Below are 25,723 nucleotides of genomic sequence, written 5' to 3' on the forward strand. Positions count from 1 at the left end.
CTTTATCTCGCCAGGAGCTTTGGCATACCTTGCAGACTTCCTTGTCCCTTGGCAGACGGGGTTTTTCGATGGGGGATTTTAATGTGTGTTGATTCTTCACAGTCCACATCAGAGCATTCGGTAATGGATGCGCCGGAAAGTCGTATGTGGCAGGAGTTGGCTCTTCCCGTTCTTAAGCAAGATCTCTGGTCTTGGCTACATCCTTCTTCTACACGGTTTACTTTCCATTCTGCCCAGTATGCAACAACATGGTCGCGGTTAGACCGCATATACATCATGCACGATGATGATTTCCTTCCTGAGATGCTCGAAATGAAAGTGTTGCAACAATATGCCTTGTCGGATCATTTCCCTCTACAGCTTGGGCTCCTTGCACAACCCATTGCACCTTTCAAGCAATTTCTGGATAGACTCCCTTTGCGTTTTAACTCGTCTTATTTGAAGCATGCAATCTTTCAGGGCTATATGCAGCAATTGATTGATCGATTCTTATTGGATTTCTCATCTCAGGGCACTGCTTCGTTTGAACGATTGCTCTATAATGTGCAACGGGTTGCTCGGTAGTATGGGATCCATCATGCCGCTCTTTGTCGGCGGCGCCGACAGGCAGCGGAGGACCTGCTAGCTTTGGTTCGTTCTTTGCTGGTGGAAACTCTAGATGATGTATTTCTGTTGTCACTAGCAATGCATCTAGCTGATCTTATTAAAGAGTTTCAATTGAAATCTTATCAACAGGTCAAAATGCAACATCTGACGGAGACTTTGCAAGATAGTGCTTGTCAGACTCATAAGTTCTTTCGAGCTCTCCATGCTTCTCCTGCTCGAGAGAATATGACTAGACTCCAGGATACAGAAGGTCAAATGGTCCTTGATCCGCAGACTATTGTGAATATGTGTAGGAATTATTTCCTCGACCTTCTTAGTTCTACTTCTCCTCCTTCAGGCCAAATTGCTCATGCTCGTTCAGTTTTTTATGATCTGGTCCGCAATCAGGTTCCTCAGGACATGCAATCTACTCTGGAGGCAGATATTTGTGAGACGGAGGTTATGGATGTTCTGTTACACTTGCCCAAGGATAAAAGTCCTGGCTAGGATGGTCTCACCAATGAGTTCTTTGAGTTTTTTGCCACCCAGCTCGCGAAACCATTGACGGCTTTGTTTCAGCGGGTGTGGGAAACGGGGATCATGCCTTCCTCATGAAAAGGTCTTATTAAACTGCTTCCAAAAGTTCCTTCGCCATCTATGTTGAAACAGTGGTGCCCAATTTCTTTGATGGGTTCTATGTATAAAATCTTTTCCAAAGTAATGGCGAATCGCCTCCATAAGCATCTTCTTGCCATTGTGCATCCTCTCCAATATGGTTTCATTAAGGGCAGAAACATTTTGCACAATGTATTAAATGCGCAACTGGCGATTGATTATGCAAGGCATTCAAATCAGGAGGTCGTACTGGTTCAATTGGACCTGGAAAAGGCTTTTGATTATCTGGACTGGTCTTTCATTGCAGAACTTATGTCTACTATGGGCTTTGGTGCTTAGATGTCTCGTCTGATCTACACTATCAGTGTTGCAGTGTCTTCGCGAGTCATGATGAATGGAGGCATTACCAAGCCAATTGTCCTTGCCCGCTCTGTTAGACAGGGGTGCCCTTTGAGTCCTCTCTTCTTTGCCCTTGCGACTCATCTGATTCTTTCGATGTTATCTCATATGGCAGCTTCTACTCAGTTGGTTGGATTGTCGCTTCCCTCTAGACAGCACTTCATTAGTCAATCCTTGGTTGATGACAGTTTTATGATTCTGCGTGCGGACAAAGATAACATTCGCAAAGCATTAGATGTTTGGGCTCTCTTTGATCAGGCTTCCGGTCTTTGCATCAACGCTTTGAAATCAGCCATTCTCAGCTGCACGGAGTCGGATTTGCAGTCACTGGACCGGCAGGGAATGGTTGTCCCCCGTGGCTCCATTGTCAGGCATCTTGGGTACCCTTTGGGTGTTGATGTTCCCCCAAAGCAACTACTAGAGTGGATTTCACAGAAACTGGTGGCTAAGTTTCTGTATTGGAAGTCTCAGGCCTGGCCCTTCCATGTTCGCCTCAAAGTAGCCCAGACAATTATGTTGCCAATACTTACATATTTCTTGCCATTGCTGCCCTGGACTTCTACTACACTGAATGCTCTTACTCAATCTATTCGTTTCATGTTATGGAAGAAGGATTCCTTGCATGCAGGCATTTCCTGGATTTCTTGGTCGCATGCGTGCACCCCAAAACGCATGGGTGGAGGGGCTATTTTAGATGCCCAAACTCATATGCTGGCACTCCACTGGTCTCTTTTTCACGCCATGTGCTCGGATCATCATCCTTGGGTCGTCATAGCCCGTTATTTTCTTGAGGATCATGGGCTTCTGCATGGTAATACCCAAATCCGCAGTTCTTGGTGGCATGTTCTTAATACCGATTCTCGGTTCTCCAGTTCTTTCTCATCTCTGCTTGCCCATTTGGTGTGTTCCTGGAGACTGGTCCTCCAGAAGTCTCAGTGGCATCCAGCGGAGGATCGCTTAGCTACTAATTCTTTTCAATTGGAATTGTTGGCAGTCTCGCGGTTAATTTTGTGAAAAGATAAACATGAGCTTCAACCAAAATTCAACCGCATGGCACGTTTGGGCTTAACTTCGGTCGCGGATGCCACCCTTGCCAATCGCAATGTGTTGATATCGTTTCATACAGCCAGGAGACTTTTCAGGATCCCTCAGGGATACAGGTATTTATGGGAACTGCCCTTGCTACGGATCGTCCCTAGCAAGACTAGGACTTTGCAGGCAGGCTGAATTTAGAAAAGGCTTCAGCTAACCAGATGTATCATCTTCTGATTAAAGATCATCAATGGCTGGTTACTAAAGCTAATACTCTATGGGGATTGCATAAATCCCAGTCATGGTGGAGGGTAACTGTGATGGAGGGCTGGTTGAACAAGACACCCTTCAAATATAAGGTCTTTCTTAGGAGGGTGATAATTGGTGGTCTTCCGCTTGCTTCAGCTCTTTCCAAGCGCCGAATCTCCAACGGCAACTGTTTCTTTTGCACCACCACTGTGGAATCCGCCCGTCATCGTTTTATTTCTTGCCCCCTTGCTCAGAAAATCTGGTCATTCTTGTCAGCCGTTTGGCGAGCGGTGGTTGGTTTCTCGCTACGCCCGTTTGACTGGGTTTTTGCGCAGCCCAAATATCCCACACCGACACAGCCACATATGAAGATCTTGTTTCACTTTCTTCGATATTGGGGTTGTTGGCACAACTAGACCATTCGGAATGCTTTCCTTTTTTATTCCACCTATAATGTTCAACGGCATATTGCTAGGCTTAAAGGTCTCTTGTATTGGCAAATAGATCTTCTCCGGCGCTCTGACATGCTCTCTCGAGAAGACTTACGTCCCTGGCATATGGCGATTTCCTCCACGTCTTTGCCATGACTTTGTAACTCTTTGGCCGTCTGGTTCTTGTAAAGAGTCAGTGTGTACACACGATGGGGTAGAGCCATCGTGTATCTTGTAATCATGTAAACTTTTCGTAATTAATACAATTACCTTTTACGAAGAAAAAAGAGAGAGAGAAAGAGTTTCTCGGATGACCTGATGGTTTGATGTAACAGAAAGTAAGAGATACACAGACAGAATACTGACATAATGGTTTGATGTAAATATTTACTACTTAATTCAATTATCTTCACGAAAAAAAAAAGAAATAGAAATATTTACAAAGGCCCTTCTAGCCAATCAAGCTGACTCAGAGACATAGAGAACAACAAAGGAATCCAAAGGGCTACAAAAACGTAGGGCTATAATGACAACAAAAGGAAATCACAAAGTAAGCACAACTAAGGTGATGTGGATGATATCTATCCCCACAAAGTAGCCACCTATCCGAGGATCACACCAGTAGAAACCATGGAACTAACTTGCCACAATAACAATCCTCGAAAATAGCCCACATGACAAAAGATACCTGAGGCCAATCAAAAATGAATGCATCGAAGACTGTTAAATGTGACAAAGACCAGTCCAATGCAAAAGTCGAAAGAAACAAATATGCCTTGGTTGTTAAGTGGTCGTGCATGACATCTTGCCCAAACCCAAGAAGAGATAATTGTACGCTAATATATGACTAAAGTCCCTACTCTAGAAATGAAACCCTAGCTCTATCTTTTATAAAGGGAAACTTCTGTGTGTGTGTGTGTGTAACCGGTGTATGACTCACATAAAGCAGTAGTTTCTTCAATAAACACCTGGTCTTTTCACACACACACACAAACAGAAAACCTCACTCCCTCGCTCAACACCAGATTGGCCCCGAAGACCCCGGCCCCCCTCTCAGTATTTCTTTATCAATTAAATGAAATGTTCCAAATTACATAACCTGAGAACTGTTGATTTTCATCTTTTCTGAGTAAATCCCAGTTGCATAAGGATAGTACAGCATGACCAAAACAACATCCCTTTTAGAAAAGCATTTTCTATAACCGTAACTCCATGATTTATGTGCAGAATTGCAATTTTGCAAATCTCTGAATTCACTGTTCTTATTTTTCAACATATCCAGAACAACATCCCTTTTACTCTGGCATCATTCCAGCAGTAAAACAATCCCACGAACAGCACTAAATCAGAGCTGAAAAACCCTGTTCGTGTGTGGCATGGTCATTAGATTCTTTAGTTCCTGCATTGGAGAAGCCAACTGCTGCTCTTAACCTTGGACAGTGAGGCTCTTGCCTCAGCAAAAGTGCAAAGAAAACACAGAATTGTACCTTCGATGGAATCAGCCCATCATGCAAACCATTTCCTCTGAGAATAGAGAGAGAGTTGATCAAAGGGAGCAAGCTCTACCTCCATACATAAGTCAGAGATGAAGAAGTACTCTCCATGGCTGATGAAACTACAACAATCTACCCTCAGCTCCTCCAAAACTTTATTCTCAAATCTGCCCCTCATGCCTATAACGTTTTTTTTTAATGCTCTCTCTCTCTCTCTTTTGGGAATTTATGCCACATAGCATACATGTAACAATTTTCCCGTTTAAACCTTCCAATCTAAAATTCTCCATGATTGGTGCAAAATTTGACCTCGGCACAGACCAAGAATTAATCCTCTTGCAAAAACGAAGATAATGACGCGAACTGATTCTAGGGTCCAAAAATAGTAACTCCCTAAATTTTAGGGATGGTGACCCCTACATTCCTCGAGTTGTTCTGAGCAACTTTTATCATTGCAACCACATCAAAAAGTGTAATGTGGCTCAGTTACAGTGACTTTTATTCCGTGAGCATTCTCACATGTGCATCTTCTATTTTGGCCAAGCTCATTGTCCTGCACCATCTCCAGTGGCAAAGCACACAGTCCCAAACCACTAGCATTCTATTCTTCAGTATCCATTCAATATGGAACTGGTCCTAAGGCTCAGACAAACCATTAGTCCAATTTGTTCCAATGCCTGCCTCTTCTGGCCATGCAAAGATCCCGGCTTATTCCAAGAGAACTCTGGGGTAAAAAGCAACAGCAACAAAAAAAAATGAAAAATAAAATATTTATATAAGCAAATAAGAAAAGCAACTGTAAAAAGTATCACCACCTAGTGAGAGACACACACTCTCTCTCTCTCTCTCTTAATGGAAAAGAGAGCACCTTCATATGGACTCTTCAGTACTACAAGTACTTCAAAGTACCCTCTCACACACAAAAACTTAACAAGAGCTAGGATTAATCTCACTCTCACAAAGAGGCTTTCCAACTAACATACTTTGGATTAAGACTTATCTGCTACAACGGCCAGGACGATCGGATTTGCTTTATCAATACCTCAACATGCCGGTAATTTTATTCCTCAACTGCCATGAGGCTATTCACGGCCTCTCCTTCAAGGGTTGCACTCCTCACACGGCCATAAGCTAGCAACTACTGCCTGTAGTTGATTATCGGTCGGTCCGCCACCCTGCTCATCAGTTCTCATCCTAAGATAACGATGCTTCCCTCTTCTTCAATCACATGGGCTAGTGACGTTGAACTCGTTAGGCCTTACGCCTTCATCTTCAAGATTACATACTACAGGTTTTTGTTTGTGAGGTTAGATCATGCCGAAAGTAGAATGGCAATCAGCCATGTCCACATCAGAATTGTAGGGCCGCTTTCACTTCCAAAAGCTCCCTTGCCCTCATGTCTATCCACTTGCCTTCCCCTACAGACATGGCCTGCCTCCTTTCAGCTCTCAACGCAACATTTTCCTCCAGCCGCTTGATCATCTCCACGGCCTCTCTCAAATGCGTGTCTTCTTCTCTGACGCTACCGCCGCAGAAGCTCCTCTTCGTATTTCAGAACTGCAGCCCACCTACTTCAGTAATTCGGGCCCCAAAAGACCTCCACCCCACTCTCTCTCTCTCTCTCTCTCTCTCTCTCTCTCTCTCTCCATCAAGTTTAACAATCTAAACCACACAAAGAGACTCTACTAAAAGGAAGTCATTAGACAGATTGAAGAAAAATAGCTTGAAACTTGGGTTGCCAAGGAAATCAAGGTAGAAGGCTTGGATGATAGATGGGACAATCAATGCCAAATCTTGAAAAATGAAGAGATAAATACATATATTTTTGCTCTAGAACACAAAATCATACAAAAAAACGTGTGTAGAGCCATCCCTTTCATTAACATTAGGGATCCTTCAATTGTGGTCAAAGGAAAACATCTAGTTCTGAGATACAAAAACATGCAAGAAAAAATAGAAGAAACTCGTGTGCCAAAGAAGCAAATCATGTCTAGGAAGAACATCTGCTAGTTGAATGATGTCAAGCTGCCAATGAAGAAGACCTCTCAATTCGGCAACATATCTATGTATTCCAGAAGCAAAATCAAAACTGAAGGCATTCCAAATAGTCCATATGTGCCAACAACCCTAATAGCGTAGAAAGTGGAAGACAACCTTCATTAAAGCAGCTGCACAAAGTGTAGCAATTCAGGGTTTCCAAAGACCCAATCCTTAGGAAGCATGGAGGACCCAATCACTAGAGACCAAACCGTAGACAAAAGAGACCAAATTTTTCTCGCCATTGGACAAGAAAGAAATAGATGACAAGAGGTTTTTGAACTTGTTGTACAAAAGAAGTAACAACCATTTGAAATACGTGTTTTGAGAGTGCAAAGGCAAGGGGAAGATCTCCAACCAGCATTCTCCAAAAAAACACTTTGTATTTAAACAGAGTTTTATTGACCCACTCCACAATCACAACAAATTTCCACCAATCCTTGCCCTTATGCAAACCCAAGCATGATTGCCCTTCAGCGCTAGCCAATCCTTGTCTCTTATAAGCAAGTAATATATCTGATTCACTGATGTACTGCCCAAGCATAATCGACAATTCAGTATCCAATCTTTCCAAGGGGTATCTAAATTCAAAGGTGGAAAAGGCTGCAAGGCATGTAGAGAAGCTGAAATGTTTTTCCAGGAGTAACAATAGCCCTTGGGAACACAAAAGATTTGTCAAGTTGACCTGAAAGACATGACAATGGGTCATGTGGACAGAAGGGCATCTACGACCCTGACCGACCCCAACCACACCATTCTTTTCAACATGGACCTCTTCTTTTGTTTACCCTCCCATGAGACAAGCCTTGAATCAGCAAGCAATTCAGCTCACAAAGGATTAACCTTTTCACAATTTGCAGGGGGATGCCAAGAAAACTTCACAAGTACCATTCTCCAAGATGGACCAAATGAGACAAGTGCAGAATATTTGAGATAAACAGGCTGCTCAGCATTGATCACATGCCACCATGAATCTTGAATTCTAGTGTTTCTATGCAAGATGCCCTGTTTTTTAAGGAAGAACCTGGCTATAGAAACCTAGGGCTGCTATCCAGCACATAAAGCCTAAAATAAAAACCACCAAAGGCCAATCATATGTGTCTCCACATCTAAAAAAGCTCCTCCACCCATTCTTTTTGAAATATAAACATGATTCTAGGAGATCCAAGAGATGCCCAATTGCATAGAATCCTTCTTCCAGAGCATGAACCAAAAGAACTGAGTGATCTCCCGGATACTAGACTTCGACTGAGGAAGTAATGGCAAGTAATAATAAATCATTGACAACATGATGGTTTAAGCCACTTCCAAGTATATGTAGAAAGGTCATGCCTGTGATTTCCAGTACACAAACTTGTCTATAACACACGTGGAAATCCACTCGAGCAACTTCTTGGTCAAAATACTTACTCCCAACACATAACCCAAATGCCTAAATACCCTTAGTTACCACCTCTCCTTGCCAACCCAAGGCCTAAAGATTTGATTCTATACAATTGACAAGAGAAAACTTGTAGATATTACTGCAAAGCCCTGAAGCAAGTGCAAACAAGTCCCACATTTCCAATGCTTTACGAATATTATCCCTATCAGTCTTAAAAAACATAAATGTGTCATTAGCCAAAGTTTGTGAAACCAGCCTTCATTGTCAAGGGTGGTGAATGACCCGATTTATCACAAACTACAGCATGCTATTACACAAATCTGAAAATGCAAACTTACCACTTAGTCTTAGACAACTATCATCTGATCGCCTAACCAATTGACGCCCTTGCAATATTTCTTTATCTTGTATTGCTATAGTGTGGAAGTACACTAAAATATGGGCTGATATTTTGAGAATGGGCTACCCCTTGCTTCAGCCACAAATTTCTTACCTCCAGCTGCTAGACCAAGCACTGGGTCTCCAATAGAATCTCGAGGTGGCTGTGGAAACCCTAATTTCTACTGTAAGTTAGGGTTTCAGCAGCAATTTCTTTCAATTGCTCTTCATCCCAAGCTAGAAATGGCTGAGAACTGTTTGGGGATTGTTAGAGGATGAGAAAGAAGGTTGTAGAGAGAAATTTCATAATTTTGTATCGCCGGAAAGTGTCTAGATCTGCTGATGCCTGACTTAGGACAGCCTTGTGACTTGACCAACCCACTCTTCTTCTAAAGAAAGGGAGAGGCCAACTACATCACCATTGTAGCCAACTGTGACAACATCTTCAAAATGGGATGAGTGGTCAAAGTGAAGAACAAAGGGCTTAGAGGGAAGCCTTGTTTGATGGATTGGTGAAGAGCGAAAGGCTCTGTAACACCACTATTAAGCAAAAATCTAGAGAAAGAATCCAAACTAATAGTATAAATCAAACAAGACATTATAGGACCAAATCCATCTTTTGCATAAGTTGGGCCAAAAATGATCATTGTAGATGATCAGATGCCTTTTCCAAATCCAATTGAATCATCACAAATTCCAAATTGCAGCATGCAGTCTATCCCCATTTGGACATCTTGAATGTTATGCAAAATATTTCTCCCTTTGATAAAGCCATATTGAGCAGGGTACACAATGTCAAAAAGGCACTCATGTAATTTGTTAGCCAAGAATTTCGTATAAATCTTATATATGGTGCCTATCAAGGAAATTGATCTCCAATGGTTTAGGACAAGGAGGGATGACACTTTCAGAATCAACTTTACAATATCCTCTTTCCAAGAAGTCAGCATTATTTTTGTCATCCAAGCCTGAGTTGCATATGTCTCAGAGAACTCATTGGTTAGACCATCCTAGCAAAGACTCTTATCCTTAGGTAAATGCAACAAACTTCCATAACTTCATCCTCTGATATGTCCACATCCAACTTCTTTTCTATATCAAGTGAAACTTCATTTTGAACCAATGCATAGAACATAAAGCAGGCAGCCAAAAGCCTATTTGAAGCAAGAGACTGTGACCCAAGCAAATCCATAAACATAACCCTACACATGTGCACAATAGCTTGGGGACCTCTAACCATTTCACTGGTAGAGTTTTGCAGTATCACCACATCCTCCCGCACAAAAGCATGCAAAACCACGTTAAAATTTATGAAATTTGCAATAATTGTTATGTAATCCCTCTAATAACACAATAATCTTAGCCTACTAATAAGATCTCACATGAAAATTATGAATAAGCTCTGTTAAACTGGCGGAGGTAGAGATCGAGAGATAATCATTTGGCAAGTCCACCAACAAAGAACACCAAAGCTAGAAATTGTTCCATATCATTTAATCTTTGTCTACAGAGCATAGCCTAATGGCATATTGCCGAGCACCTGTTTGCACACTAGAGACCAATAGACCAAAGGAGGCAATCCCATTAGATAGCAAATCTAGTGACAAGTTATTCAATAACTGTCTCATGAAGTCATCAAATACGTCATGCCAAAGGAAAGAAGAATTAAAACACAATGGCAGCTTGCTTTAAAATGCCAAAAAGGGTGAACAAGGTGTTTAAGCATCTAAACACCACCAAGAAATTATCAAAAAGTATATAGTACTGTAAAACTTTAATTTCCAAAACCTCTAGCAAAAGGGAATCACCATGACATATGTGATCCAAGTGACTCCGTGTCCAACGTTGTGCTGAATGAAAATGTGTAACCCCAATCAAAAAAACAAATTCTTTTTTTTTTTTTTGTGTGTGTGTGTGTGTGTGTGTGTGTGTGTGTGTGTGAAACTTTTCTTCTATGTCTCTCTCTCACCTCAAGGAGTTGCATGATTACAATAACAAGCCACACTCCCCAAACAGGTTTCCTTCTTTGTTTCTCACCAGTTGAAAAATACTTTCATAACCAAAATGAGGAGAGTAATGAGTCAAACTCACCATTTTCTGTAATCAATACCAATGGATTGCCATATCGAATCCGAACATAGTCCAAAAGTTTCTTCAAACCCCATGGGACCACATACAACCAACTAGCACCTAAAGCCTGCATCATGCAAGCAAACGTGCTTGATTCTTGAAAGAAGTAGCTTGTCAAGAATAGCGTGAATTCAACTCACCCTTAAAAAGTCCTAAGTAGATTTAGAATTAACCAAAAAAAAAAGGTTATTACTGGGGCCTAGGACATAGAATTTAACTAAAAAACAAAAAAGGGGGATGACAAGAAAGAAGAGAGCCAAATTATGAATGGAGGATGGATAAAGTAAAAAACCTTTAAAACTTTCAAAAGGCAATACTAAGGTCACACAAGCCAAAAAACAGTTAAAATTTTGCATTTGCATTTAGTGACTTGAATTTTGTGATCTACAAACAAGAAAAGCCTTTAAGAAACAATCCTAAATGGTGGAGCTTACAAAAAATCAAGCCAAAAACGATATGAGACATAGCTTTGCAATTAGTAACTGAATTTTGTGTTCCAAAAAAAGGGATTTCAATTTGAAGGATAAAATGTCTAGTGTTGAAACCATAAGGTATAAATCAGAAGACCATAATGATAGGAAAGCTTCAATCCACCATTAGATTATACAAGACTTTACCTCACTTCTAAGTCCACACTATCTCTTGCGTTTGAAATATATTAGCCTTGAGTAGAAGGCACAAAAACTCTTGAAACCCCTTCTCAACAACAATGGCAGATTACGAACCTGAGGTCCAATGCTCTTTCCATCTCGTTGCACTGTAAAAGGAACATGGAGAAATATGAGATTGAGAGAGAGAGGGAGAGAGAGAGAGAGAGAGAGAGGAGACCTTACAAAAAAAGGAGAGAGGAGACCAGATCAGAAAGTACACTTGTTGTGGTATCCCGTCATAGAGTACAATGAGAGAGAGAGAGAGAGAGAGAGAGAGAGAGAGAGCCCTTACCTACCACGTCAAACTTCCCATCCGGCATGATATTGTGAAAAGCTGCATCCAAGTAAGAAGGGATAGAGTTGAAGACATAATTAGTGGTATAGTGATTGATGCCTATGAAATCAAAAGACCCCTTCAATAATTGAGACTCCTTTGTCGAAAAGGTTGGTAACCGCTCCCCCACCAACTCTTGCATGGAAGTAGGGTACTGCCCGTATATGATGGGATCCAAAAACCTGCATGCATTCATCGTGCACTTTACAATTTTGTGATATCATAGAGAACGTTAACATTCTTGGAGTGCTCCCCTATTCATCTTTTGTTCATCTCAATTGTCCAAAATACAAAGTACTGAGCATGAAAAGTTCATAGTTTGGTACACGTGTGTGTGTGTGTGTGTGTGTGAGCAAGAGATATTGCATGCTTGCCAAACTGCCTCTCGTATTCTTTAGGTCAACAACCTTTATGAAATGAGGGAGAGAGAGAGATAGAGAGAACAATGAGATACATGCCAAAAAAATGTTTGTCTGTACCAGCATGAAAATTTTTATCACAAGCCATGCACTGTAAACATATGATGCCTTTCACTCACCCCATGTATCAATAATATGTGGGTGTCTCATGTTGAGATGATTGAAAGATTGTCGACTACAAAGGTAACAACCCATATTCAAGCCCCTACAAGGTCAATTTTTCCCTAGAGTACCATGATGATGTATGAGACGAACCCCCTCACCAACGTATCCAATGTATGAGTTCTCTTCTTCTAACAAACATACCTAGAGTGGAAAAAGATATATAGAGAAAATGCAGCAAACTGAAGCAATTTGAAGTTAGAAAACGTATACAATAAAAATATTCTGCCACTTACCACCCTAGATTGAAGTCCAATGCCCTGAGAGAGGCTTGCATATCCTCATTAGAAGACTCATCGAGAGGCTCATACCAACGGGAGTCCAAAGTTATGCCAACATGTCCACCTTGTAGTGCCTGCAAAAGCTCACCTAATGATTCAGACCAACTCAACTAGTTTAGAAGTTCAATACATGTAATGTTTCATTTTCCAGAAGCAACACCATTCACACTTTTTGTGGTGAAAAATATTGTGTTAGTTATCTATGTATGAAATACTTGAACACGGGGGTTTCCAATGGTCTCATTATGCATGTAAGGTAGTCTTTTCTATTTCTAGGTGAAAAGAAAGAATTATCAGCATATGCCTAAGCCACAAAGGCAGAACCATCTAGGAGCTATGACCCACGCAATCAATCAAATGCCATGAGAAAATCAAGATAGGACAAAGGATCAATGTCAATCGCATAAAGCATACAGCTTACAGCGAAACCTTGCCTTACCAATTTTCCAAAGCTATAAGACTCTATCAAATCAGATCCAAGAATGTGTAAGGCATTGCTATCCTTATAAGACCACTAGATAACATTCTGCAATATTAGTCCAAAGCCCAATTCTGCCAATGTTCGAGACATGTGGGTGGAATCAAAAGTTTTTTCCCTGTAAATTTGCAACATCACAATATTTTGATATGTATATACAAATTATATTTTATCACTAAATATACATTTGCTAGCTTATCAGTAATTAGTCTTCTAGGCATAAAACCATATTAGCCTTGATGCAAACCTATATGAAGAACTCCCTTAAAACTATTAGCAAACATATTGGTAACACATTTATAAGGAACAAAGCAATGCAAAATTCTGCTGGCAGTCCATCGGATGTTAGCTGATCAGGACTCTGTCAAAGAGTCTATGCAAATTTATCATAAGTTTGCACTGGTTTTGAGCTCCATGAGAGGTGAGGAGAAATCTAAATTTCTGTTCTATCTTGGGATGACAGCCCAAGTTGGATTGGTGAACTTGGGTTCTCTGAAATCCCTAAAGACTGCATTATCTACAACCTCAGATGTCCCATTGGAGTTGGTATTACCATGAAACAAAGATTTGATTGGTATTTTGATTAAGTTAGAGAGAAAGTGAAGAGTAAGTTGGGTTTTTCTCATGGTATTACTAAAGTCAATCCTGACTCCTATGATGGTATTCTGTGCTATGATTTTTCCCTTATTTGCTAGGAGTTGGTGCAGCCTGGAAAGCTTATTCAGAGCATGCATATGGCCCTTTGGTTGGGGAAAAAAGTTGAAAAGCTATTGCATAAGACCAAATCACTACTGGTAAATATGAAGGTGGTGCAAGGCTTGAGTCCATAAGATATAAAGCTACTCAACTTGCCATGGGACTCTTGAAGTGACTTGATGAATGTCAACCTTAGGCTGCTCTTCTCCATGATTGGCTGAGTAAACCAACCTCTTCTCATGCTTTTGGCTATGCAGTTTTGGGAAGGACATACTTGTAAAGAAATGGTATGGCCAACACAACAATGGAAAACTGTAAAACAACCAGAAGAACACAAACTATAGAATGTTGAATGCTAATGAATAACAAGTATATAGATTACAATCAGTGGGCATCAAACCTCTGTGTCTCTAGGACTTGGGCAGAGGTGGCTAAAGAAGTAGGTGTCATCAAAGTGTGATATACTGGAGCAAATCCCAATAACAAAGTCATGTTGAGCTAAAAATGCATTATAAACCGATTAGCTCTTGATTACAGCCTCAAAACTCAAAATTACCAAACTTTCATTGAAAAGAAATGTGTTCCTAGAGAGTGTCTGTGTCCCATAAGCCAAACCCTAATTTGGGAGGACCTCCCCATCTAGAAAGAGACAGGCTGCCAACCGCTGAGCCTAATCATGTTTTGCAAATTCCTGGTGCTTGCTATGCTGTCCACACCTTGTTTGTGGTTAATATCTCAAATTGAGCTGCTGTCTACTGTTGTCCATCACCTGGTGCCTACTGCCCAAGCCTCTCCATCTCCTGGCACCCTGTTTTCAGCCTGTTGTGCTATCAGAATCTGCTGCTGATCATCTTTCAGCCTAAGTTTTGTCCTGCTATCACCAGCTGATGACATCATCATCTGGTCAGCATTCTGCTGTCCCTGCTGTTAGCTGCCCTGCCATGTCGTGATTCAGACTGCATTTTGCTGATTCTAGGCCTGACCAGTCCATTTGACGTTGATCTGGCCATCACAGAGCTACATTTGCTGCTGCAAGACTATTTCCGGAGGCTATTTGCTGCAATTCAAGATCAATCAGAGTATGACACACTCTCCAGCTCATACTCTCTGCCCCTATCCTAGAAAAGAAGAGAGTTCAGGGGTCAATATTCACTTTGCATAGTGTGTTTGCTATGTTGAGCATCTTCTATATTCATTCATTCATTATTCAACTTTAGCATTCATTGTCTTTGAGTTACCATAACCCTAACTGTGTTCTTTATCAATATGTGCTTAGTCGTACAATTGTGTTTGTTATCTGTAGAGAAGTATTTATTTACATGGTATCAGAGCTAGGTACTCTTTGAAGAAACCTAGGCCCTTGATCAGTAAGCTCGTCATCAAAAACACGTTCACAAAGGAAGATAACTTCGAACACTCCTTCACCACTTCAGTCTCTAGAACATCCTATACAAAGAACTAAGCAAGAGTGGACATCACAACTTATCCATTTTGACATTGGTGGAGAGGCATCTAACTATCATGGTATCTACAGTCCTTAAGAGATCTCATGGATGAAGTATGATTTGATGCTCATGTATTGATCCCAACAACAACTAGAAGGTGACATTATTTATTCACCCTTAGATTCTACATAAAGGTCTAAAAAGCAAACACAAAGTACAAACCTTTATATTCTTTCCCTCCTTTCACTCAATGTCAGGCAGATAAGTGTTTACTTTTGTTCCCACTTTTAATGTTTCTACTTCCATGCAAGATGTCGATAATATTCGAGAAGGTACTTTTCACTAAATTGGTAACAGCCTAAGACTTGAAGAGGACACATACTTTTATGTAAAAACAAGAAGAGGTGCGCATGAGAAAAACTCAAATTTTCCTTGTTTAAGTTTTGTTTCTCAAAGTCAAAATGAAGTTTGTGCATCATTATTTCACACATCATCATCTAACTTTCAATTTCATAAAAATGACTTTGCATTCACTTCCTCCACATCTTTACCACAATTTCAAATCCCACCCATCCCATTGTTCTCTTCAGTTGCACCCATATCTACATTCACACCATTTTCCAGGTCACCATTCACCCTTCCACATGTTTGACCACACATGACACTAGGGGAATCTTCAAACATAAGCGCATCCTCTTTAGGTCCTTTGCTTTTTGCACATCCAAGTGGAGGGGTTTTACCCCCCTCCCAAACCAACCATCCATGGGGACCTATACGCACCAATATCCCACCCACACATCTTAAGCCCCACACTTTTCTCCCATCTCCCAAGTGGCCATACAGTTTGCTAACATGACAGTACCCAATGGGCCATGCTATAGCTTTTCAACATATGGACCATCCACAAGTCAATCACCCCCCTAGGGCATACATCTAGAGTCATCATGCCAAGCACTTTGATACCTCATGTAGCACCTAGTTATCCACATTTTTATCCTATGCAACCCACCTATCCTCCTACTCAAGCCATCCATCCATCAACATCAGCCAAGCATGCATTTATAGAAAGGATAAAACGAGTCTTACTCAAATTTGATGTAGCATGTCCCAAGGCTTGTGGGAACTTGTTTAGGGCAACAACCCCAACCTGACCCTCCCTCATTCTTCTATGAGATAGTTCACTCTTGAAAAAGCAAAAATGATGCCTATATTTCACTCTCAACTCCAACATTTTTACCTTGCCACTGAGCATTAGGCACCACTACTATGGGCTTTGGTCTTAGGCACTCCTTGTCTCCCTTAAGGATAGACTTAATGAGTCCCTATCTATTCTTGAGTGGCTCTCTACATCAAGTGTGCAACCAAAAACAATTGAGCCCATTTTCCCTAGAGATCCTCCAATTTAGCGGATCATGGAGCCTTCTATTGATTCAAATATTGGCAACACTCACCATTGACCTATCACACCTCCCACCTACATATCTGTTGATTCTTCTAGGGCACACTCTAGCCTAGCTTCTCTCTTCCACTGCACATTTCTCCTCTTACTTTGTTCTCTCTTTAGCGTACCTACCTTTTAGTAGTGGGACTATCTTCAACCCTCACACATTCCACGTAAGCATGTTTCATTGAAGTCAAGGTTTGTGTGTTTATGGTCTTATGTGGTATTTTTGCTCCTCTTTTGCACGTTGGCACTAACCCTTACAAGATCTACTGGTTGATTGAAGCAAATACTTGGATTGTTTGGCACTTCTTGGTTACCCTTCCTTAATCAAGCCTCCCACTCTAGACTAGCATGAAGCCTTCATCTCCCAAGGTAGAGTTCTTGCCTTTCTTGAGGCGAGATTGGAGGCCATTCATACCACGGGTTTTCAGCTAAACATGTAGTTCACTCTTCTTCTTTGCATGCATCTTCTTTCCCCCATTAAAAATTTCATTGTGGTTCCATCCACCTTTGCAAGTTCCACTAGGCCATTGGGCAACCGATGAAAACCCTTTGTCTAATACTTGGCCTTTCTAAGGTGATCACTTGTTGAGCTAAACATGTAGTATATGTTGATTAGCCATTCAAAACAGCCCAAAAACATACTTAATTAATTAAATTACTAAACTTTTATTAAAAAGAAATGCATTTCTAGAAACATCTATGTCCCATAAGCGAAACCCTTATTTGGGAGGACCCATCCATCTATAAATAGACAAGTTGTTGTGCACCACTCAGCCTCAATCTTATTTTTGCAGCTTGTAGGTGCCTTATCTCTGTTGTCCCCATCCAATTCTCAGAGGATATCTCAATTTGAGCTACTATCCATCATCATGCAGCTAGTGTCCAGCCCCTTGTTGATGGCGACTAGTTTTCAGCATGTTCATATTGTTGTCCAGCTAATGACTGTTGTTTACACCCATCTCAACTTGTCACCCACTACTACATGTGCCGTTGCCTACATTGGGAGCTACACGACCAGCTAGAGGCTGCATTTTGCTGTTTGCATCATCAGCTATGCTGCCACATCATCTAAATTGCTGCATTTTGCTGATCAGCATCATCACCTAGCTGCCACATCATCAACCACTACTGCATTTTGTGTTTTCTACGATGCCAACTTTGTCTACCACTAATCCAACCATCTTTGAGCTGCATTTGCTGCTGCTAAACATATTTGGAGGCTACCTGCTACATTTCGGGATCCGTCAAAGTATGACACACTCTTCATCTCATACTTTTTGGCCCAATCCCCAAGACACAAGAGTTTAAGGTTCCACAATGTGTTTGTTGCATTTAGCATAGTATTTATTCATTATTCAGATTCTTTCATATTCTATTTTTCATTGTCTTTGTATTACCCTAACCCTAATTGTGTTTCTTTATCAATCTGTGCATTTGTCATATAATTGTATTTGTATTTTGTAGTTGAGCATTTCTTTATATAGTATCAGAACTAGATACTCATTGAAGAAACCTAGGCCCTTGATCAAAATGCCCGTCTTGAGAAATACAAACAATAGAGGAAAGATGATATCAAACACTTCCACACCAACTTAGTCTCCAAAGTAGCCTATGTCATGAATGGAGCAAGAATGGGTTCCATAGCCTACCCCACAAGGTTTTGACACGAGTCAAGATACTTCTGTCTATCTTGGAGAAACTAGACCATATCATATTATCGATGAGGAGCTTAAGCTAATCGTTGCTCACTGAGCAAAGAAAATAAAAGAGCTTGATAGAAGAATCAAACTTCAAGAATAGCTACTTAATGAAGGTATCTATTATTCTTTCTCTTTAAATGTTGCACATAAATCTAATTATGTTGCAGGGCTATTGAGACCTCCATCAAGATAGGTCCCCTTGTTGGAGAAAGAGATCTAAAGTATATCCCTTTCTTTCAAACTCTTCCAACTACTCCAATGCAAGATACACAAGTTTCTATTCATGTTCTTTCTTCTTCTTTTTTCTTCTACTCCTTTGCAATATTTTGATAAAGTCTATAAGGAAGATAGAGTTTAGTGTGTTGATAATGAAAAAGGTTCCCTGGAAGATCAATTCTTGTATGTTAACACGTGTAGAAGGGATTATAAGAAAATTTCACGTAGCTTTTCTTCCACTTTTCCTTCTTTGAATTATGCTTCTCAAAGTCAAAATGACTTTGATGCTTCATTTTCATTGCATTCCCCATCTTCATCTTCATTTCAACTTCCATCATTAAATCAATAAAATTAATTCAATGCATCCACACCATCTACACCTCAATTTCACAACCCACACACTTCTTCCACTACATCTCCATCACCGTTCACACCATTATTTTTCCCTTTCACACATTGTATATCACATCACACACCAAACCAAGGGGTTCTTCAAACATAGGCACGATCTTTAGAACCACTACACCTACACTTCCGAGTGATACACATGCATCTATGGGGGAGGTTCGTCCTCCGCCTTACACACCTTCGGGATATCCATAGCATGGGTACATATCCAAGCTTTCCCAAGTGTTGACCGATTGATTCCACAATTTGCCAACATGGCAATTCCTAGTAGACCATCTGGTTATACCACTATGCCTCAGTTGATTATTACGCAAGGTTTGAGAGTCCCCGTACCTTCTTCACGTGCACCTATGGATCCCTCTCAGCCTATTCCTATCTACCCATCCTATCCCTCTCTCTATCCCTACTATCCACCTTACCCTTCTTTCCAAACACCTTACGATTCTTCACCTTATTAGCTAAGTATACTTTTACTGATAAGACCTGTTTTACTAGGTCTATCTATACCACTTGTGGTACCTTGTCTAGGGGCTTGAAACCCCAACAAGACCTGCACCTTTTTTCACCAAAGGTTGTTCACTCATGAAAGGCCAAAAATGCCTCTACTATAGTAGCTGATGCAAGGTTCTAGAATTTTACTCACAACTTCAGCACTTTGACCTAGCATCAAAGCTGTGAGAACACTGACCTAATCATTATGCAGCTCAGGGTAAGGGCCATCATACAAACCTCGACCATAAGCTTCAAATTTTCAAAATCACTCATCGGGATGGCCCTAAGGTAAAAATGGCTAAGTCTCATTAACTTCTCTTTGAATTCTCCACTATAGGGACTCAAAAGTCCCTTGATGACCATATAACTTTGTTCCTAAGCAAGCTCACTAGAAAATACTTTCATTTCCTGCAACAGATGATCTCACATCCCACCATCCTACCTTCTATTCTTTTTAGTGCTTGCTACTGTGAAAATATGCTAGGGTTTGCACTACGGAAACACAACATGTACAACCAAGACTGAAACACAAACTTAGACAATGACAAGCAAAGCTCAAACCCTATATGCAAAACGCAAACGCAAATGCAAAACTCAAAGAGAAGAAACTATGAAGTGAATGAATGTTGTAAATGAATGTAAGAGTGTAAAGAATGCACAAGGACAAAGCAATGGAGTGTCGGAGAGTGAGGTCCACCAGAGACGAATCCCAAGTGCTGTAACCAACAATCAAAGTGACAAAAGGTGAGAAAACACCAAATGCTGATCACTAGAGTGAGAAGAGACTGAGATGACTGCAACAGGGGGTGACTAATGACATGGGCGACGTCAGAGAGTTGCAAACATAGTAAAAAAGAGATTGCCTAGAGAAGGATAAACGCCAACTACCATCTAGAGAAGAGAAGGGCCGAACACAGGCAGCAGAAGGTCGTCTGATACTAAGGAAGATTGCTGCCAACAGTCGCCTAGCTAATCAGAATCAAATGCAAGTAGTAGGAGGCAATCTGATGGCTAGCGATAGCTGATGGAATCAAATGTAATAGGAGGGAGGGTGTCAAACAATGGGTGGCAACAATGGATAAAAATGCCAAGCACTAGAGAAGCTCTAGAAGGAGTGGCAATCGTCGCAAATGGACAACCACTAAGTGGATGAAGGTCATTGGTTGATAAAAGGAATGAGAATCTACACAAAAAGAGATGATGCTAAATGGTGGGCAGCCTGTCTATTTATAGATGTTGAAGGGTGTCCCAAAATTTTAGGGTTTTGGGGAACCACTAAAACTCTCTCAAACCACACGCCAATTTTACGCTTTTTATTAATTAAGTGTGTTTTAGGGCTGTTTAAAGATGCTACTCAGTTAGAAGTATACAACAAAAGTCTAAAAAAAAGTGAAGGCTAAGCGTGTAGCCACCATCGCATTTAGAAAGTGGTCCTAGAAGGTGCAATGCATAGCCTAGGAATGGATGCATAAAGTATAATAGGTGAGCCACTAACAAACTAATCAACTAAGCCTTCAGTAGCAAAGGATACACGCTCTGTTGAGGCTATCCACGCGCCATATATCCAATAGCCACTCGGATATATGGAGCAAATGGTGTAGTGGCGGGCGACATAGCCCCACTAGACTAGCCAACTAGAGTGGAGGCAATCATATCAATCTATTGTGGTTTACTAGGTGGAAGACCCTAGACCTTGGTATGATACTCCTCATCCACATGGTCCCCTAACCTCTAACAGTGGTTTTCTAGGTGGAAGACCCTAGGCCTTGGTATGATACTCCTCATCCACATGGCCCCTTGACCTCTGCTAGTGTGTGCAAAACCTATTTTTCTTAGGAATTTGCTGCCAAAGGGGTCGTGTTTCTTTGGTTCTGTCAGAGGAAGGGTAGCCACCCTTGTTTTGGATTGCCTTTGCATCTTGCAAGTTCTTTGTTGCTATTGATTTTCCCTCCTGAAGAAGAGGCAACCAACCCTCGCCCCTCTGAATGAATGTGTGTGAAGGACTTCTTATGGACTTGAGCGTGCAGCCTCGTGTAATGCAAGAACTGGCACTCAAACTTGTAGAAGGTTGGCAATCTAGATAGTGAGATAATATGCTAGATAAAATGGAAATACTTGTCGCGCAACTTGTTTAAAAGAATGTGACCTAATCGTCATCTGACTTGGGAAGCCAGTGGCAAACTTAGTAAGTAACCACCGATATTTAGCCAACTTCACTTCCAGATCATCCCCTTCCTTAATGGAAAACTTTTGAAGCTCAAAATCGAGATTGATACATCAAGTGCAATGTCATGCTGCATAGCTGTCAATGAGATGACTCCAGCGCTCAGATATAAGGGAAAAATGTTGTAACTAAGAGTGGAACTTAGGAAGGCAATCCCTACATTAACTCAACATTGGTCATGGCATTGTGGGCTCTCCATTGACGGATGTGATTAGGATGAGCTAATCAAGAGTCTAGCATAGGTACCGATGACAAGGTCCCAAAGTCCTTGAGATTCAAGCACTTGTTGTATAAAGTTCAACCAAGTGGTAAAGTTCAACCCATTAAAATGAGTCTTATCCGTGAAGACATTCTTGGCCATTGCAACAGGACTGGTAGTGCTAGGAGATAGAGAAGGTGTGTAATGGGGGTAGGGTGGATAGGAGAGATAGGGTGGGGGAGTAGAGTACACTTAGGAAGTAGTTCCAAAGTGCCCACCATGCATACAAGAAGTGTGCGCAGTGGTTCCAAATGTGGGTATGGGCCAACTGGGTATGGGCATGGTAACCACATAAGGAGCCCACGATGGAGGGATAGGGACATGTGAAGCACAGGATGGAAATCCCTACGTAGAAGTAACCCAAGGGATGTGTGACAACAGTCCATAAGTATAGGATGGAAATCCCTACCTTTGAAAGGTCATATGGGGGGGTTGTGAGTATCCAGGGATAGTGAGGGAGATGCCCATCATAGCGTCCCAAAGCGTAAGGTGAGCGTATATGGAAGGTATTGTATAAAGGGTGGCATTCCCCCTAGCAATGCACCAGGAGGTGTAGTGAATGGAGGATGGGTGGTTGTGATAAAGGAGATGGATTGCCAAAAGGCCAAATGTCATGGTTCCACCAAGATCAAAGAGGTGGCTGTTCTTATCAACCAATCCAAATGAAATTGTAGCACTCGTTGGAGGGGTGTAAACCGATTTGTACATGATGCACAAGTACTCCTCAAACTCTTCCTCTGTAAGGTGACTCAAATGTGGAGAAGAAGATAGTAAAGGTGAAGGTGTGTCTACCTCCTCCTTGAGACCATAATGCCTTCTCAGACCCTCCAATGATGGAGAAGCTTGATAGGACATTGTAGAATCCCCAAAAGAAGATAACTCAGACATTATGAGTCAAACTCAAGTGGAGTGTGAGTTCCGCACAAAGATAGCCTCCACAATCACCACAATATACTCTTTAGAAGATCACCAGGTCTGATATCATGTGAAGATATGCTAGGATTAGTACTAAGGAAACACAGCATGTACCACCAAGACTAAAACACAAAGACTCAAATAGTAATAGGTAAAATTCAAACCCTAAAAGCAAAACAAACACAAAACTCAGAACTCAAACACAGAGAGAAGAAACTTTGAAGTGAATGAATGTTGTAAATGAATGTAAGAGTGTATAGTATGCCCAAGGGCAAAGCAATGGAGTGTCAAAGAGTGGCGTCATCGAAGACAAATCCCCAACTACTCTGACCACCGATCAAAGTAATGAAAGGCGAGGAAACACTAAACACTGTGTTGGGGATAAAGGGGCTTATGCCTAGCCTCCCATATATTAGTACATTGATAATACTTGCACACCTATACACTGCAGGTGGTGGACACCCATCATTGTCACTTCATTCTTTATTCTTTCAATGACATTTGAATAAAGCAAAGGCCAATCACACATTGTGACTATTGGAGTTCCCACATCTTATATGTCTCTCTCTCTCTTGCTCTTGCTCTTTCCACCATAGCTCTTGCTTCCGCTCATGTGCTTCCACTCCGAACTCACTACCTTCAAATCTGGTATTAGAGCCAACCATTTGAGGAGCTTCTTCATCCTTTGCTTCAGCCCGGATTCAAAGCTTCAACTCAAGGTTTCATGGCAGCCATTGTTTCTCTCTCTCAAGGTATGCATTGAATCTTTCCTTCTTCCAACTTGTTCCCCACTTGTTGAGGAGTTTCCCAAGGCTTAATTAAGCCTTGTTAAGTGCTCATTGAGCTGAGGAGTGGCCATTCTATCTATTTTTGAGTGGATACACAGCATTCTGTAGAAGTCATGGACAGCTATGGCAACTTGACAGCATTATCATATTTTGGCCATAACTTTTGCATATGGTATCGGATTTAGGCATCCTATAGCTAGAAACAAAGAGTGTGACAAGATCTACAAATTTGAGCACTCATAGAGTTGATTTTGTGCAATTCTCTGTTCTTTGTTTCACATAGACAGAACTGTTTTGGTTTGGACAAAAAATAGTAAATTCCATAATGCATGTTTGAAGCTTTGGGGATGCTATTTTGGTACTCGGATGGTATGGTTATACTTTTGGGCTGATTTAAGCACACATTTGGCTCATTTTTCTCAGAGATTTCATTGCTGTAGTAACAGGGCTGAATGTCATTTATCTGAAAAAAGCATATGCCTCTTGTCACTTGATGCTTCTCGGACTTGGTATTGATGCCCGAATGTCCACTTGACACTTGGGAATGCAGCAAGCAATTGTCTGATAAAGATTATGCTCATTATGCTTTGAAGCTACTCGAGTATCACATATTGTATATACCAACACTTTGGTTGTCATGTATAGCTATGGGTATGTTTATGACATGCTCCTAAGCTGAGATTGGAGCTTGGATGCTTTGACATTGGCTGTCATTCCTATCCTTGAATGCCACTTGGATGCTACAGTCAAAGTCTTGCAGACTACTTGGGTTCAATGCTTCCAAATGTATTCTCTATGGATCTTGGATACTCAGATGTCATTCACATGATGCTTTGAGCTTCGCTTGCTCATTTGGCATTCAACTTTTGGTTCAGTAGAAACTACTCTCCTTTGTATACTGAGCCACATTGGCACTTGAATATACTACAAAACATTTGGATTATGCAATTGAGCTTGAGCTTATTACAGTGAGATAGCAAGACTCATTGTGACATGTACATGCTCTCTTGATATTTATTGGATGCAATTACCCTATTATGGACTGATTTAATCTCTTGGCTTGGGCGTGGAACTTATGTCTCTCAGGGTGTTGTCAGTGGTATTTATGTGCTTCTAGGTTATGTATTGAGCTTTGCTCAATGGGCTATGCATCTAGTAGTTCTCTTTATTTAACTTTGAGGCCTACCCTGTACATGATGTCTATGCCTATTGCATGCATGGTTTCTGACACGCTACAGTTGTGATAGTATTTAGTACCAGTTGTTCATGGCTTCTTCCTTCTTGGTTGCTCACACTTGGTTGTTGGCATATTGCTGCAATTTATTACAGCAACCTGTCATTTCAGTTCTATGCATTCTATTTGAGGGTAGTCACTTGGACTTGATCGTCTTTTGCTTACAGTTTGTGGATAGCTTATTACTTTGGTAGTATCTCTTGTCTCCCACTTGATTTAGTAGTGGTTTTGAGGCTGATTTGCAGGGTATTACAGCAGCCCGTCTTGCTCTTCTCTGTACTTGCTTAGTCTTATTATGGCTAGTGGTTCTCGCAACAATGCTATCTTCTGTCATGAGGACATGTATTTTTGAAACCTCACTTAACATGTGGATTAATTTTTCATCAAATGGTTAAGTAAATGTTGCACATGTGTGTAATTGCGGTTAGAGTAAATTTACAAGCCTGGGACCTGAGGAAATCATGAGATGTCAAAAGTAAAAGTTGCTATAAGTTATGCCGCACAGGTACTTGGTGGTATCTGGTGCCACTTGTTGGCCTGGGTCATTCATTTGGCCATAAGTGTTAGTTAGTGACACTAGAGAAGTGGTGTTTAATGGTACCTAATGCCAATCTGATGATCAAAGATGACGCAGAGACACTTGGAAATGAAAGTTACCTAGCCAATTTAATTATTGGCTAGTCATATTTAGTTTCAAGGCACCGAAATAATTATTAGATTAATTTTCAGTGTTTAAAGACTGAAAATTAATATTTAATAATGGCTAATCCTGGAAAAACCATTTGGAAAGGCTACCACTTATCAAAAATGCCCATGCAAGACTGAAAAACGTCCTTAGAGGC

General features: G+C 41.0%; 1 protein-coding gene across 2 annotated transcripts in view; it reads right to left on the reverse strand.

Moving 5' to 3' along the window:
• LOC148041705 (beta-glucosidase 25-like) overlaps positions 1-25,723 on the reverse strand; it is a 60,787-nt gene that overhangs the window by 13,077 nt on the left and 21,987 nt on the right. The window contains exons 8-12 of one of the 2 annotated variants that reach the window (XM_087681509.1): positions 12,535-12,653; positions 11,676-11,899; positions 11,459-11,490; positions 10,695-10,800; positions 10,412-10,453 (exon numbers count right to left, since the gene is read on the reverse strand). In XM_087681509.1, the coding sequence (XP_087537635.1) occupies positions 10,412-10,453; positions 10,695-10,800; positions 11,459-11,490; positions 11,676-11,899; positions 12,535-12,653 (523 nt within the window). Of the gene's footprint in view, positions 1-1,232; positions 10,155-10,411; positions 10,454-10,694; positions 10,801-11,458; positions 11,491-11,675; positions 11,900-12,534; positions 12,654-25,723 lie in introns of those variants that run through there. The other variant, XM_087681518.1, reaches the window with a different exon arrangement.

Source organism: Lygodium microphyllum, chromosome 1 (assembly GCF_053477565.2).
Source record: "Lygodium microphyllum isolate KBCC chromosome 1, Lygodium_microphyllum_v1.1.10, whole genome shotgun sequence".
In the NCBI taxonomy this organism is placed as follows: Eukaryota; Viridiplantae; Streptophyta; class Polypodiopsida; order Schizaeales; family Lygodiaceae; genus Lygodium; species Lygodium microphyllum.